This window comes from Neovison vison, chromosome 3 (genome assembly GCF_020171115.1).
Source record: "Neovison vison isolate M4711 chromosome 3, ASM_NN_V1, whole genome shotgun sequence".
NCBI lineage: Eukaryota > Metazoa > Chordata > Mammalia > Carnivora > Mustelidae > Neogale > Neogale vison.
This window is the reverse complement of record NC_058093.1, coordinates 50,543,190-50,560,369: the sequence shown is the minus strand read 5'-3', so window position 1 is coordinate 50,560,369 and position 17,180 is coordinate 50,543,190. Positions and strand designations below refer to the sequence as shown.

Here is a 17,180-nt window from a genome sequence, read left to right as displayed (position 1 = left end):
TGACCAGAAAAGCAGCGGGGAGAGGAGGGGCTTGGTTGTTGGACCCTGTCTTGTGGGCTGCTGACAGCAAGGAGTGCTTTTTAGAGAAAAATGACTTCAGCCAAGAGATTTTAAGAAAATGACTTTGCCTGTAGTGTGTAGTTGGAATGAAGTGTGTGTGGCAGAGCCACAGGGCAGAGCCCTGAGGCAAGAAGACTACTTATTAGACTGTTACAAAGAAATGAAGGTGTGGGGACGCCTGGGTGGCTCAGTTGGTTAAGCAGCTGCCTTCGGCTCAGGTCATGATCCCATCGTCCTGGGATCGAGTCCCACATCAGGCCCCTTGCTCTGCAGGGAGCCTGCTTCTCCCTCTGCCTCTGCCTGCCATTCTGTCTGCCTGTGCTCACTCTCTCCCCCCCACCCCTCTGATAAATAAAATCTTAAAAAAAAAAAAAATGAAGGTGTGGATTAAGTGAAAACGGCAGGAATGGAAAGTAAGTGGTGGGTGATAAAATATAAATCAGGGCCTGGATAAGCACCCAATTGTTAAGACAAACATGGCAGTTTCCATCAAAAATAATACTAGAATGTGAGGTGACATGGACTGATTTAGCAGTTTGAGATACTATGTACATTTTATTGACGGGTTTCCCATGCAATAACTATAAACGGGTCTCCTTAGTTTTGAATTCTCATATATTTTTCTTCCCTCTTCTTAGTACTTCAAATTCCTCTTCTCCACAGTTTGCATTTAATTTGACTTCAAATTAATCTCTTGTATGTGCGGGAGGAAACCAAGCTTTGCAACAATGGCACGGGTTGTGTACGGTTTTAAGGATGAGTTTCCTCCCTTGAAAACAGCTATCCGCGTAGAAATGGGAGGCACGTGGCCAACTCTTGCTTTTTAGCAGGTCGAACATGACCTTCAAAACTCCCTAGGACACGCTAATCTCCTGCCGGGCTGCATCTCCCTTCAGACTCAGGCTGGCAGGGTCTCCCGCGGCCGCCTGGATGTGTACGGCTCGGGAGTTGTGAAGCTATAGTTGACAAAACAATACAAAAACACGCACAGAAAACAAACCACAAACCCACATGCCTTACCACACTGGGCTGATGAGTGAAGTTGCGGAAGGAAGGTTCTGCTCTTGTCCTTTTAAAATTCCAGTGCACCAAACACACACGCGCTTATACACACAGACACACGGACATACGGACACACAAACACACACACACACACCCAGTCCGCGCATCCCACTCCCTGCCACACTGCACCAGCATCCCTCCCCAAGTCCTGATTCATGAACCGTGCCACCTTTGTCTCATCTGAAACTGTGCAGACTATTTTAATCCTCCCACCCCCATCCCAGATTTCCCCCCTCCCTTCATCCTCTAGAAAGCTCTGATGTAAGGCGCTCGCTGGGGGGGAGCGCTTCTCCGATCAGCGCCGGTAGGCGAGATCCCCACAAGCCCCCTCCGCGGGACCTCCGTCTGCGGGGGCCGCTGCTCGGGACCCCGCTGCGGAAGCGCCTAGGTCCCTTTAAGGTGTCGCGATCTCCGAAGTGAGCCGGCGCGGGTCCCGCAGCCCCGCGGAGAAGTCCTGCCGCCCTCCTCTCCTCCCGCTCGCGAGCCTCCGGGGCCTGCCCGCCCGCCGCGCACCGCCCACCGCCCACCGCCCACCGCCCCCAGCGCACCGCCCTCCGCGCACCGCGCGCCGTGCACCGACCCGCCATGCGGCCCTGAACCATGTCCTCCTCCTACGCCAAGAACGGGCCCGCGGACGCGCCGCACTCCCCCACTTCTCAGGTACCGCCCTCTCCTCCCCCCGCCCTCCTCCCCCCGCCCCGGCGGCCCGAGAGCGCCCCGCCTTTCAGCTGGCCGCGCGGGGCCCCCAGTCCTGGGAGTCTGTCGCCCCGCGCTGCCACCCCTCCTCCGCGTCCCTCTCTCCTCCAGCTCCTCCTCTGTCTTCTCCTCCCCTTCCTCCTCCTCCTCCTCCTCCTCCACCTCCTCACCTCGTCGGTCTCAGCCCTCCCGCTCTGGAGCCCGCAGCCTTCCCCAGCCGATGTCGGGGACTCGGACCCCGCACCCCAAGAGTCTTTGTTAATGGATGTGGTGGGTGCTCGCGGGCTGCTCTTCCCGGGCATCTTTTCAGCCGTCGAGGCTTGTGCTGGGTGGGTGGGGGTGGGGGCTGTATGTGGGGACCACGGAGGAGACCGGGGTGCGGGCTCTGGGAGACCCCGGCGAGCTGGTCCGCAGGCGGACTCTAGCCCGGGGTGCTCGCCCGGCTCCACGCTTCGGTCCTCACCGGCTTCTCTCTGGCCCCGTGTGTCGAGTCCAGGTGGCCCGAGGCACCACGACCCGGAGGAGCAGGTTGAAAAGATCCGATGGCAGCACCACTTCGACAAGCTTCATCCTCAGACAGGTAGGAGGCGGACTCGGGGCGGCGGCGGGGGGTGTGGGCAGGCTGGAGAGAAGGCCCGGTGCGCCGCGCTGGGGTCCGCTAGCCCAGCGCTGCCCCCACGAGCCGGAGCGGCGGGTCGCGTCCCTGCGCGCCTCTCTCCGGCCGGGGCGGCGCGCTGCCGCTGCGTCCTTCTCCAGCGGCCCCCCGCGCCCCAAGTCTTCGCGGCCGGGAGGCTCCGCGCCCCTCTGCAAGTTCGTGCGTGCGGACGCGAGTTGCTGGAGACCTGGCTTAGGGCAGGGATACTGAATTTGACTGAGAAGTGTTTCTAGTTGCACTTTCTGTGTGTGGAGACACGTCGTGTGCTTGAGTTTGAGTAACCAGAGCCCCCGGCGCCCGGCACACGGTTGACTGGGCGGACAGTCCGTGGTCTCTGCGATTTCTGCCCTATTTCGAGCACTTCTCTCTCTAGGTCTTGAGAGAGACCCGCGGGCTCTGGTCAAATGAAAGACACTTTGAGCACAAAGTTTGGTGTCACTTGGGACCTATTCTTGGCTTCGCTTAACTAGGCAAGGACTGCCCAGATCTGGTTAAATCAGAATAAGCCTAGGCAGGCACTCAGTCCCGGGGTCTGGGTGGTCCTACACTTCGTGTTTGTTTTCTTAGTGATGGTTTTCTTCCGCGTACTTCTGGGGAGTGTTCTGTGTGCTGACGATCGCCGCTTACACGGAATGCTTAGATCTCTTTCACCTTGACACAGGAGATGGGTCCTTAGTTTTTGTACTGCCCATGTGCTGTAAATGAAAGCATCTCTCCACAGCTGCTGGGTGCTAGCGAGATCTCGAAAAAGTGAATCACCTTGATCTTTCTTTGGAACAGAAACTGGAGGTGTGTGCTTTCCGGGTGACTTAGGAAACCTTAGGTCGTCGCCCCAAGACGCCTTTATCCCGGGCTGTGTTGTGGGCTGCTGGAGTGACCTTGGGAAGTTCTTTTCCCTCTAGGTCACTCAGAGCATTGTGTAATGTGTTCCTAACCAATGACGGCAGCAGTGGTGTGTTTCTTTAGTGAATATCATCAATTTAAACAGATTATCCATGACAGATGGGTTTTAGATTCAAAATTGGGCTCAGACTTCTCCTAAAGAGTTCCTAAAACCTATTTAGATAATATTTATTATGCAGATACTAATTTTCTGTAAACAAATTATTACTACTATTTAATTCAGTGAATACCAAGCATTTGCATTATTAAAATAAATATATTTTGAATCCTGAATTCATCCTAAAAGTGCATTCTATCCCCTTTGAAATGCTTGCTTCAGTCATTTGTGTATTTGATAAAGCAAAGACATTTCTCATCTTTAAAACATTTTTGACTTATGTGACTGAGATTTTGTTGATGTTTATTTTGTATGTGCCTATTTTTGGTAGTGAATTTTTTGTTGTGAATTCTTAGAAATACTAATTATACAGCAGTGTAGTCCCTGAACTGTCTGACTAAAACTTTTGAGTTCATCTACACTATCACTTCACTAATGCTTTACTCTTCTAACCACAAACAAAACAATCTATATATTTTTTAATATTTCTATTCTTTCCTCAATTTACTCTGATAAATGATTGAGATTAATGCATATATACGTTCTTGTTAAGAGTGTTGTTATTTATTGTCTTAAAAATGTAAAATATTGCATGTTAATAATTTTGGGAGTTATTAAAACAATGTAGATTTTTATTTTATTTTTATTTTTAATTTTTATTTTTAAAGATTTTATTTATTTATTTGATAGAGAGCACAAGCAGGGGGAGCTGTAGGCAGAGAGAGATGCAGGCTCCCCACTGATCAGGGAGCTGGATGTGGGGCTTGATCCTAGGACGCTGGGATCATGACTTGATCCAAAGGCAGATGATCCAAAGGCAGACACTTAATCAGCTTAACCTACTGAGCCACCAAGACACCCCAAACAATGTACATTTTTAGAATAAATATATTTCATTAGTTTTTCTGAAAGTGGGATTTGTTGATTTAATAGAATGGTCTAATTTAAATTCAGATGTTATCTGTATTTGCACATTATACACAACCTTCCTGTTTTTTTCTGTGTAAAAATAATGGATAATTTTTGTGAGCACTTACAGTTCAATAAGTATCTTACACATGATCTTGTTTAAATGGCATAATGTAGACTTCTCTAGTGGCTACAATAACTGGGATTTTTGTTTCTTTGACAAGAGACAAAAAGTTATTGCAATATTAGAATTTAACAGTATTTTTTGAAGTAAAATTGAAGAGTTTTTACCTGAGTGCCAAAAAAAATTTTTTTTTAAAAAGCACAACAGCGGGGTGCCTGGGTGGCTCAGTGGGTTAAATCCTCTGCCTTCGGCTCAAGTCATGATCCCAGGGTCCTGGGATTAAGCCCCACATCGGGCTCTCTGCTCCATGGGGAGCCTGCTTCCTCCTCCTCTCTCTCTGCCTATCTCTCTGCCTTACTTGTGATCTCTGTCTGTCAAATATATAAATAAAAAATGCTTAAAATGATCTCTGCCTACTTGTGATCTCTGTCTGTCAAATATATAAATAAAATATTTCCAAAAAATAAAAAAAATTTAAAAATTAAAAAAAAAAACGCTTAAAAAAAAAAGCACAACAGCTGTTTATGTTATTAGAGCCTCATTCCTCTAGAATGACCAGTGACTTATTGTTTCTGAATTCTTGATATACTGGAGTGATGGCATTTCTTGGTGATATTTTAGTCGGTGTGGTGCCTTCACACATGAAGAAGATAGTGGGAATGCCAGCAAAATAGTGCTGCTCATTTCTGGTGTCATATTATTTGTAAAATTAGGGGAAGTGTTCCCCTCACAAAAAAATATGTCACATCAGACGGGTAAGATGGGGCTGGTGGTGAAGAACAGGGGACAGTTGGCAAATTCACCTAGTAAAGCTGTTTTTTCTTTAAACTGACAAAAAGTTTTTGTGTTTGTGTGTGTGCACATGTGAGTTGACCTGAAGACAAGCAACCTGAGAAAACGAGCCTGCTGTCCTCTGTGGACTACTGCTCACAGAGCCCTTTAGGCGTCTTTGACCTTGTTTCGTGGGCTCCTAGATCGCTGGCCTCCACAATGAAGGAGGGATGGAGATTTTGGAATGAGTCCAGGGAACAACTACATGGTTTCTTTGAGGAAAGGTGAGAAGATGAGGTATTTTGCCACTGAAAGAATAGAGAGCTGGGTGACCCAGTAATGATCTTCAAAGTGTACACCAAAGGCATTCTTTGGAAATGTGACGGACGGCTCTCCGTCTCCACTGAGGATGAAACTCAAGAACTGCTACAGTCAGGAGAGGAATGATGTTTTACAGCACGGCTTTCTTAATTAAGAGGGTTGCTATCGTTGGAATGGCCTTCCAAATGAGCTTGTAGAATTTTCTCCTAGGAGATCACTTCTGACAGACTATTTGTGAGTGGACTATTTAGTCAGGTTTTCTTTATTTATTTGATTTTTTTTTTTTAAAGATTTTATTTATTTATTTGAGAGAAAGAGAGAGACAGAGAGAGAGAGCATGGAGCTGGGAGCCCGATGTGGGACTCGATCCCAGGACTCCGGGATCATGACCTGAGCCAAAGGCAATTGCTTAACCAACTGAGCCACCCAGGTGCCCCTGATTTATTTATTTATTTTTAAAATAATTATTTGAAAAAAAAAATAAATAAAATAATTATTTGAGAGAGAGAGAGTGAGCGAGCAAGTGAGAGAGCGAGCACGCACACAAGCAGGGGGCAGAGGGAGAAGCCAACGCCCCTGCTGAGCAAAGAGCCGGATTTGGGCTCGATCCCAGAGGACCCTGGGATCCTGACCTGAGCAGGAAAGCAGACACTTAACCGACTGAGCCACCCAGGGACCCCTATTTATTTATGTTTCAGAGTTTTAGGAAACATTTATTAAACCTTTGCTATGTGCCCAGCACTATGCTAGATACTATGCAAGAGGAATGAAAAGATGAATGAGACAGAGCCCCGAGACCCAGAGCATTTTGTAATCTACTTATGGAGACATAGGTGTGCACACATAATATAGTGAAATGTAGCAAGGAATGAGGGTGTGTGCGCTGCATATTGAAGTACTTTGGGTGTCATTGTACATAGAGTTTGTGTGATGGAGTCCTCCAGTTTACTCCCATTTTTTTTTTTGGAAAGATTTTATTTATTTGACAGAGATCACAAGTAGGCAGAGAGGCAGGCAGAGAGAGTGAGAGGGAAGCAGGCTCCCTGCTGAGCAGAGAGCCTGATGCGGGGCTCGATCCCAGGACCCTGGGATCGTGACCTGAGCTGAAGGCAGCGAGCGGCTTAACCCCCTGAGCCACCCAGGTGCCCCTTACTCCCATTTTTCAAAGTGATCAAAGTATGATTGGTTTGTTGATCTTTCCTTGTTAAGGCTGCCCTAATGACGACTGCAAGTCTTACAAGACCTGGACCCTCCTAGTTTCCAGCCTCATATTGAACCATGATCTTTTAGCTTTGGACATAGATCTTGAATACACCATCTTTCCTTCTGCCATAGGCTCTTTGCACATACTGAACCTTTTGTGTGGAGGGCTCTTGTTCTCTCGTCTGCCTACTTAACTTATAATCTTCCTTGAAACCTAAGTTTTGTCTTTACTTCTTTTTTTTTTTTTAAGTTTTTTTTTTTAATTTTTAAGTAATCTCTACACTCAAGGTTGGGCTCAAACTCACAACCCTGAGATCAAGAGTTGCATGCTCCACCAACTGAGCCTGCCAGACACCCCAAGTCTTTACTTATTTTTCTCATCTCTCTGATTATGCCAGTTCCTTAACCACCTACCTCATTCCAGAGTACATTTTGCCAGTTCTCAATAATTAGATTTCTGTTAATATCTGTCTCCTCATTCAGATAATAAGCAAGGCCAGTCTGCATTTGATCTCCTTTGTATCCTCAGCATTTAGCGTAGTAGGTGTTCAATAAGTATTTATTTGAATGAACGAAGGAACGGATGGATGGAGAACCAGCTTGATATTTTAGGCATGGGGTTCCGCTCTAACATTAAACTCTGTGTTTAAGGGGTAGAAATTGCCTTCTAACAAAACTTCCCCAAATTTAGCATCTTAAAGCAACAAGTTTTTTTTGTTTTGTTTTGTTGTTGTTGTTTTTTTTAATTTCAGTGTGCTGACCAGTGTGTGGTATTTTCCGGGCACTGGCATGGCTGAAAGATCTAAAATAGCCTCACACGTGTGGTTGGCAGTTGGTGCTGGCTGCTGGCTGAGAACTCAACTAGGGCTTTTGGCAGGGGGCTCAGTCTTCCTCCACCTGGGCTCCCAGCATGGTTGCTTGAACTTCCTTACAACATGGTGGCTGGGTTCCAAGAAGGGGCATCCCAGGAAGTAAAGGGTGAAGCTGCAGATTTTGTAAAACCTACTGTTAAAAGCTGCATGACGTTGCTTCTGCTACAGTCTCTAAATCAAAACAAAGAGCTAGCTCAGTTTCAAAGGGAGAGGAAATAGACTCTCTTTTGGTGGGGTGTAGCAAGGTCACCTTACAAAAGAGCATGTTATTGTAGTCATCTTTGGAACCATCTACTTTAGATCACAGAACCTTGGGCTTTTTTTAAGTATGCTAATCAAATGATCGTGATCATAATTCAGTAAACCCACACTGTGTTTAGAGATTGAAAACATATTTAGTTACTAAGTTGGTACTATAATAAAACAAGCTGGCAAAAAATTCTTTGGGTTATAATTCAGAGACACATTTCTCCAATAAAATGCAGATTCATCAACAGAAGGTGTATACTTTGTGCATAGTTCCAAGAATAATCATATGCTTAGAAGCGGGTATATATGCAAAATTCATCCATAAACTTAGAATTACAAAATTTTAGAACAGGAAGACATTGCAAAGGGAAAGTACGTCAGTTCCTCATTTTCAGATGAATGAGGAGACCCAAGGACATAAAGGCTGTACCGACATCACATCAGTAGTAATAGAACCAAGACAGGGGCAGGGGACCTTCCTCAGATTCTCCAGTTTTTCCATCACAACACACTTCATCCCTGAAATATCAAGACAGACATAAAAACACAGAAATGTGGACACATGAAAGGACATATGGAGCTTATTCCTCTTAGATCCTAGAAATAGAATTTATTTTATTTTATTTTTTTATTTTTTAAAGAGAGAGAGTATAGCACAGAGGAGCAGATGGAAGAGGAGAGAAAGGATCCCAAGCAGGCTCCACGTTCACTGAAGAGCCTGATGGAGGGCTCAGTGTCATGACCCTGAGATCACAACCCAAGCTGAACTGAAGAGTCTATCTTTTATTTATTTATTTATTTTTAAAAAAAGATTTTGATTTATTTATTTGACAGATAGAGATCACAAGTAGGCAGAGAGGCAGGCAGAAAGAGAGGAGGGTGGAAGCAGGCTCCCTGCTGAGCAGAGAGCCCGATGCGGGGCTCAATCTCAGGACCCTGAGATCAAGACTCGAGCCGAAGACAGAGGCTTTAACCCACTGACCCAGGCGCCCCATGAAGAGTCTATCCTTTAAGTGAGAGAGCCAACCAGGAGCCCCTGAACCTGGAAGTATTCTTTTTTTTTTTTTTTAAATTTTTATTTATTTATTTATTTGACAGTGAGAGAGAGAGAGAGAGACAGCGAGAGCAGGAACACAAGCAGAGGGAGTGGGAGAGGGAAAGCAGACTTCTTGCCGAGCAGGGAGCCTAATATGGGGCTCGATCCCAGGATTCTGGGATCATGACCTGAGCCAAAGGCAGGTGCTTAATGACTGACCCTGGCGCCCCCCTGGAAGTATTCTTAATTTATATGGTTACTGCGAAGAACAAAGCAACAACTAGAGAACCTTGAGATTGTAGTTTTCCCCCTCATTTTACCATGAGATGGAATTTTGGTTTGGATGGTTCATGGAAGTTTGTTTAGTAGTCATTATATTAGCCATGGTCTACCCAGGAAACAAAACTCCCTGGGATTTTACAACTGAGGGACTTGAATGTAGAGACATGTTAAACAGGTGATGGAAGCGTTTGGAAGCTAACCCTTTAGTTTAGCAACAGCTGGGAGCCACTGCGACCTCTAGGCTAGCAGGAAAAGGAAGCTGTTCTGGAGCCCAAGGGCCAGAGTCACCTGGTAGACGCTGGAGCCCTTGGTGTACTGTTTTGTGGGAGCAGGAAACACAGAGGACATCATCTTACACTTGTTAGGATGGCTACCATAAAAAAGAGAAGAAATAGCGTGTGTTCGTGAGGATGTAGAGAAATGGACACCCTGGCGCACTGTCGGTGGGAGTGGATGTTGGTGCAGCTACTGTTGAAAACAGCATAGAGATCCTCAAAAAATTAAAATTAGAACTATCATATGATTTATCAATCCCAGTTCTGGCTATTTATTTGAAGAAAATGAAAACACAAGCTTGAAAAGATATATGCAGCCCATGTTAATTGCAGCCAGTGTTTACAATAGCCAGGGCATGGCAAGAACCTAAGTGTTCGGGCGCCTGGGTGGCTCAGTGGGTTAAGCCGCTGCCTTCAGCTCGGGTCACGATCTCAGGGTCTTGGGATTGAGTCCCGCATCGGGCTCTCTGCTCAGCAGGGAGCCTGCTTCCCTCTCTCTCTCTGCCTGCCTCTCTGTCTACTTGTGATTTCTCTCTGTCAAATAAATAAATAAAATCTTTAAAAAAAAAAAAAAAAAGAACCTAAGTGTTCATTGACGGATGAGTGTATTAAGAAGTTGTGGGGTGTGTGTATAGAGGAGTGTTTGTGTGTGTGTGTGTGTGATTCAGCCATGAGAGAATGAAATCTTGCTATTTGTGATAACATAGATGGACCTTAAAAGCATTATGCTAAGTGAAAGAAATCAAATAATAAGATAAATACTGTATGATCTCACCTGCATGTGGAATCTAAAAACCCTCCCCAAACCAAAAAAAAGCCAAAAAACCCCACAAAAAAACAACCACCACCAACAACAAAAAAAACAAACCAAAAACAAAAATTGAGTTTATAGATACAGAGAACAGATTGATGGTTGCCAGATGCAGGCAGGGGTGCGGGAATAGGTGAAATGGGTGAAGGGGGGTCACAGGTACAAGCTTTCCGTATAAAATAAGTCATGGTGGGTGTAATGTACAGCAGGGGACTGGAGTTTATAATCTATTGTGTATTTGAAAGTTGGTTAGGGAATAGATCTTGAAAGTTCTCATCAAAAGAAAAAAAATACGTTACTACTTATGTTGATGGGTGTTAACTAGCCTTGTGATTATTTTGCAATATATGGAAATATTGAATTGTTACATTGTACACCCAAAACGAATATCATGATCTTTGTCAATTATACTTCAATTAAATAAAGAGAGAAAGAGAGACAGACAGGATACATAGCTTCCACTAAAGAAGCCACTTGAGGGCAGAGAAAGGGGAGGAATATTCTGCCCTCCCCATGCCCCCCGCCCAGCTAGTCCCCCAGTCTCCTGATGCACCAGCCCTTGGCGGAGCCCAGCTGGAAGCCGGCTGACTGGGAGCCTGGGAAGCAGCCTGCAGACCCTTAGCCCTCTTGAGATAGGGAGCAGCACAGAGGAAGGGGAGAATGATACTGAGGGAAGTGGGACAGGACCAGCACAACCATTATATTGTAGCTGCATGAGAATAGGAATGATTCGTTTTCATTAACAGAATCCGAAGTTGACTTGCTCTTTAAGTAAACTTCCTGGCTAAGTGGGATAATACAGTTACAGTGAACCTGAGGGGAAAGTTCACACCTGTTTCCTGTGTGAATTTTATCTGGAATGCGTCTTCGCAAATTGGGACCAAGAAAGAACTCTGCCTCTCGTGGCAAACTGCTTTGTTTTCGCTCTTGGGCTTGAATACATGGAACTGAATTTACGACGTTTCTTACTGAGAAATCCAGTTCCTGGGCAGCTAACCTGTGAACTAGTCCCTTGTGCTCTTCTCCAAGACCCTGTTCTTGGCGCACAGAGTTCCCTAAAGTCTCATTTTTGTGGAATAAAGAACTATTTATCCTTCAGTTTAGGATGGTGAGGTTTTATTGAAACTTAGAGGATTCTGATTGAAATTTTAATCTTTCTAGAAAGTTATAGGATGCGGTGTGGATCCTTAAGCTGGAAAGGACCTTGGTGTTACCGTGGCCTTCTCTCTTTAATGACTCCACTGCTGCCTCAAACACTGCTGTCCCTGGGTGTTAAGGAGCAGAGACTCCTTGTTCATTCATCAAGGGAAAAAGCAAGGGTGGCGCTGAAGAGAAGGTAGCTAAGTCACACCATGTGGTGTAGCTAGTTGTAGAAACCAGTCCCTCTGCTTCTGGGGAGTCAGTAGCTGAGCCCAGGCAATCTAGTTCTGAGCCATCTTTTCTGGCTGATGCTGTAGCATTAGCCCAACTCCTCACCTTCCTCCTAGTTTGGCCATTTCTTGGTGTTATTTCTGCAGCTCGGACTCCGAGAAGGCATCGGCCCTGACCAGGGACAGCAGGCTTGCAGTTCACTCACATTGACTGACGACTTGAAGAAGTGTCGGCAGGCACAGGCGCAGAGGGGCACGCAGGCCCCGTTCTGCTGTCTGGCCTCTGTGTGCTTTGTTTCAGGCAACACTTTGGAGCAGAGTGTTCCCTAGAACGGTGCCGTCCTCCGTGTCGCTTGCTCTTTGCTGGACCTTCCTTCCCAGCAGGCGTGTGTGCCCCGAGAATGGGTTACAGGCCTCAGCAACATGGGTCCTCGGAGTCTGTCCTTCAGCAGGGTGTGCCCCCCAGAGCCCCTGGATGGTTTGCACTCCCCTGGAGCCCAGGGCATTGCACCAGTATCTCCTCTGTGGGGCGGTGCAGAGCATTTCCTTCACCCTCCCCCGTCACACAGGGTCTTTACAGTACCTCTCCAGGTTCGAGTACAGCAAGGTGCTGAGTCCCAAGGGGAGCTAGGCTCTTAGCCCCAAAGAACCCCTACAGAAACCCATTCTGCCCTGCATCACAGTTGCCTGCCCTTGTCCTTCGTGACCCAGGAGAACGTTGAGGTAAAATACAGCACCCTTCATTCTAGAAGAGTTGTTCCGAACTTGATTACATAGCGACACATCAGCAATTGTACGTGGCTTTAACCACATAAACTGGGGCAGGGCGTGGGGGTGGGGCTAGAGCTAGAAGCCGAAATGAATGTCAAGGCAGAATTATTCAGTTTTCAGGGGGTACTTTTAGGGCTTTCAGGTAACAATAATGACAAGCTGTGAGCTATGGCAACCTGCTTTCAGAACCAGAGAAGGCTGATGTTTCAGGAACAGCTGGCTGGAGTATAGAGCAGGCTTTGAAATTCCTTGATGAAAGCTCTCATTTTCACTGGTGTAAACATGCCCGTCTGCAGGCTTCCCTACTTTCTTGAATGTGTTCTTTCTTGTTACACACATTCATGCACAGAGAAGAGGTGGTCCCTTGACTCTGAAGGAATGCCATTCAGGATTCGTGCTTTATGTCCCGAAAGCATTAATTAGACGGGGGCTGTACAGCTTCTGCGACATCCCCTGACTCTCTCTGGTCATTTCCCTGTAATCATTGGATGGCGGACAGGGCCGATTCTATTTCTCAGTTTATGTTCTTTGTTGGTGGAGGCATCTTTGTCCAGGGCTGCAGTTTAATAGCTGTGGTAGTAGTCTTTTTGTTTTGAGAGGAAATATTTTGTAAACGTAAACCCGAGAAGAATCTGCATTTTTCTGGGTTGTCAAAATCACGAGAAATGGTGACTTTTTTGTAGTGCTCACTATATCATATTATAATACTAATTTTAAACTCCTTAGGAAGACTTTTTTGCAATTTCTCTTTTAGCACTGGAAAGACCAGCAGTAATGGAAATTCATAGTAGCTTAACATGTAGATGGATTTATCATACCCTTCTACTTTCTTCTCAAATAGCCCAGTGCTGGTGTCAGCAACTCAACGTGCTGATTGTGTTTTCCAGTTACACAGGTGGGTAAAATGATCGCTGTTAGGGTTAGGGTGTTCAAAGGCATGACTTTCTTATTTGGCCTCTGTGTGTGTGTGTGTGTGTGTGTGTGTGTGTCTGTAACAGAGAGGAGGAAGTCATTTTTTCAGGAATTTAGAGGATGTACTCTGTTATCATCATAATCTCATTTTAGAACATTTTCATCACCCCCAAAAGAGACCTTTTACTCATTATCAGTCCTTCTCCACACTATTCCCCAATCTTAATCTACTAGTCTCTATGTCTATAGATTTGCTTATTCTGAACATTTCATATAACTAGAATAATACAATAAAATGTGATCTTTGTGATTTGCTTTAGTTTTTGTTTTTTGTTTTTTCATTTACTTATGCTCTACAGCAGGCTGAAGGTTTCAAGTTAGAGCCCCTGGTCCAGGGGCGCCTGGATGGCTCAGTGGGTTAAAGCCTCTGCCTTCAGCTCAGGTCATGGTCCCAGGGTCCTGGGATCGAGCTCCATATTGGGCTCTCGGCTTGGCGGGGAGCCTGCTTCCTCCTCTCTCTCCGCCTGCCTCTCTACCTACTTGTGATCTTGCTCTCTGTCAAATAAATAAATAAAATCTTAAAACAAGACAAAAAAAAATACAATAGAGCCCCTGGTCCACATGTGCAGCTGTTGGTCCATCTGTGTAAAGGGACTTGGCTTTCCTTAAGCCTGTGTTTTAGAGAGCTTTTCAAGTCATGGTAGAACATATTTATATTCATTAGAGCTACAGTCTTAGGTCATAAAGATGAATTTTGTGGGGAACCAAACTGTTTGACCCGCATGGAAGTCAAATCCCTGACCTTGGCCTCCTCGTCATCAGGATTGAACAAAATTGAGTGACTCTCATCTATAGAAGGGGCTTTCTATAATAGGATGAGATTCCTGGGATTAAAAAAGTGAGCAACAAAAGTAGTTATTGCCTTCATTTTCAATAATTTTTCATCATAGAAGTGTCTTAGATATTTATAATCCAAAGTACTTTAAAAAATTTTATCTAGATGCTTATAATAAATCAGCTCTGGTTATAATGTTTTTTTCCTTGGGAGATACAATTAAGAAGAAAGCAGAGTGCTCGAGTCCCAAGTTAAGTACAATATTTATGGGAATTACTGGGTATATAAAACTGAACTCTCTATGTGGCAGGTGCTGCTCAATTATATTTGAGCACTTCCCTGGGGGACAAAAGTCAATTATCAACACAGTCGTGTGGGAGAGAAATAGGTCAGCTGCAAATATTCTCTGCTAATTTCAGAAAGCTGGAGGGGTGATTTAGTTTGGGGAACATGTTTTTTTTGTTTGGTCTCTGTGCCATAGGGAGACCTTCTGGTAGGAAAGACTCAGTGTTTCATTTGGTGTTGGTTGCCATATTCATTTACTTTAGCATAAATATTTATTTTGGTCCTAGAAAATGAAAATTAAACCGAATAATATCAGTAAAAATGATGTCAAATACACACTGGAAGAGTAATTGTACTGTAGGTGTTATTATTACTATTGCTACATTAGTAGCTATCTTCAGGGTTTAAACTAACCCAATAAAATGCAGATTTCATATTTCCAAGTATTTTGTTTTCTATTTCTATATAAGAAGAGTAAATAATGTTAATTGTGGAAGAAAAAAAGAATAAGGAAGGACATTGGGTTTTTAAAAAATTATGCTTATTTATATTTTTATTGTGGTAAAATATACATAATGGGAAATTTACCATTTTAGCCAATCTTAAATGTATAATTTGGTGGCATTAAGTACTTTCACTAGTGTAATTTTTTTTTTTAGTGGATGTGCAGATTATTTAAAATGTAAGCAGACAAAACCTAAATATATCCAACTTATAAATGTGCTAAAAACATTCACCTGGATAGGCCTCCCACCACGACTGTGGCCTTGTTTAAAGTGCAGGCAGCAACAGAAAACAGCCCTTGGTGTTTCATGGAGCTCTGGCTTCTGAAGTTGAGAAGAACCAGGAAGCAGTCCAGAGGCAGGATGTGGCCTGGAAACTGCCTGGGGCCGTTGGGTGGGCTTAGGAAGCTGGGGCTGGGGCAAGGAGCCTGGGCAGGGTGGGAGGGTGGGGTTTTGCTCCTGAATACCTGTTTTTTTTGTTTTTGTTTTTTTGTGTTTTTTTAAATTTTTATTCTTTTTCTTTTCTTTTTCTTTCTCTCTCTCCTTTTCTTTCTTTCTTTTCTTTTTTCTTTTTTTTTTTTTTTTTGGGTTTTTATTCATTTGACAGAGATACAGCAAGAGAGGGGACATAAGCAGGGGGAGCAGGAGAGGGAGAAGCAGGCTTCATGCTGAGCAGGGAGTCTGATGAGGGGTTTGATTCCAGGATCCTGGGATCATGACCTGAGCTGAAGGCAGACACTTAACGACTAAAGCCACCCAGGCGCCCCCCCCAATCCTGTTTTAACACGCTTGAATGCTTTTCTTCTTCCTCTGAGGTCCAGTTTCAAATGATTTAGGTTAATGAGCTTCCTATTTGAAACACGTGCTTGTTCCCAGGAGTCTTCAGGGGCTCTAGTCATTCACACAGTATTGTAGCTTGACTTACTGTTTACAAACAGGCTCATCTTCCCATCCTTGAAAGGTGTGCCACTACAGAGTAGACATGCTCTCCAGTGATGACTTCCTGAGTCTGTCCTTTCTCACAGTCTCCCCCACTTTCCCATCTAAACTTGTCTCTTTCTGCCCTTGCTCCTAGCACACACCCCAGACTTGGACTCAAACCATGCTTTCTCCCCTCTGCCCATTCAGTCATGCCATTCCTTCTCCTTGAGGAAGGTCTCACCATTTTCCATGATGATGATCTTTCCATCTGTCAAACCCCTCTAGAACCTTTATCCACAAAGCTCTGTAATATGGCTCTAGATTGCCTTCTCTTGGAACTTTTTTTTTTTTAAGATTTTTATTTATTTATTCCAGAGTGTGAGTAAGGGAAGGGGTGGGGGGGGGAGAGAATCTTAAGCAGACTCCCTGTTGAGCATGGAGCCTGATGTAGGGCTCTGTCCCATGACCCGTGATATTATGACCTGAGCTGAAACCAAGAGTCAGATGCCTGACCAACTGGGCTACCCAGGTGCTCTTCGCTAGCCTTCTGTTTTGACCGTTCACCTATTAGATTCTACCTTTGGGTAAGCTGGATGTCCCTATACCCCACCAACCTGTGGTGCTGTATGGACAGGTACCACATGGGACAAAAGGAAGAAGGAGCCGAAGTTGTAAGGAATCAGCATTAATAATTCGCATTTCACTTGTTCACCTTCCTACCTGTAGGGAGACATAGGACCTCAACATCTGCCTCCTAATATCTTGTGCATTATTTCTTTGAGTCCAGTGGGTGCTCACAGCTCTGTCCCTCATTATGTCTGCTGTGACAGCTTTTGAAGAAGGCTTCTCCTGCTGCATTCACTCTGCCTCTTCTGTGAGAATACTGCTTTCTGCCAACTTAGGAAGCTCCTTCTCAGGCAAAACACACAAGGTGACACACAGCATTATGTTCTTGAGCCTCTCTGGATCAGCTGTATTGCAGACCTCCTCAGCTCTGGGTCACACTCTGTGTCCTGGGCACTTGAGTAGCACTTCCTGTGCCCTGAAGGTCCAAGAATCCCTTGTAAAGCCTGCATGCCTCTGTAGGGTCCTACAGGGGAACAAGCATTATTCTGAACCTGCCCCAGGACTGTACATGGAACTTGGTTCTGTAAGCAGCTCTCGTGCTTTGTTGACCTGTGCAAATTGTTGTACATGCAGACAAACTTCGAATCCCTTTTTAGGGTCTTCTATAACATACTCATAATAAGTGATGTA

At 45.0% G+C, this 17,180-nt stretch overlaps 1 protein-coding gene across 1 annotated transcript in view; it reads left to right on the top strand.

Annotated features, from left to right (window-relative positions):
• Window positions 1-1,969: 1,969 nt before the first annotated feature.
• Window positions 1,970-17,180, top strand: part of CACNB4 (calcium voltage-gated channel auxiliary subunit beta 4) — a 249,668-nt gene continuing 234,457 nt past the window's right edge. The window contains exons 1-2 of the mRNA XM_044242065.1: window positions 1,970-2,088; window positions 2,315-2,398. Coding sequence (XP_044098000.1) covers window positions 2,080-2,088; window positions 2,315-2,398 — 93 coding nt within the window. The 5' untranslated portion in view covers window positions 1,970-2,079. The remainder of the gene's footprint in view (window positions 2,089-2,314; window positions 2,399-17,180) is intronic.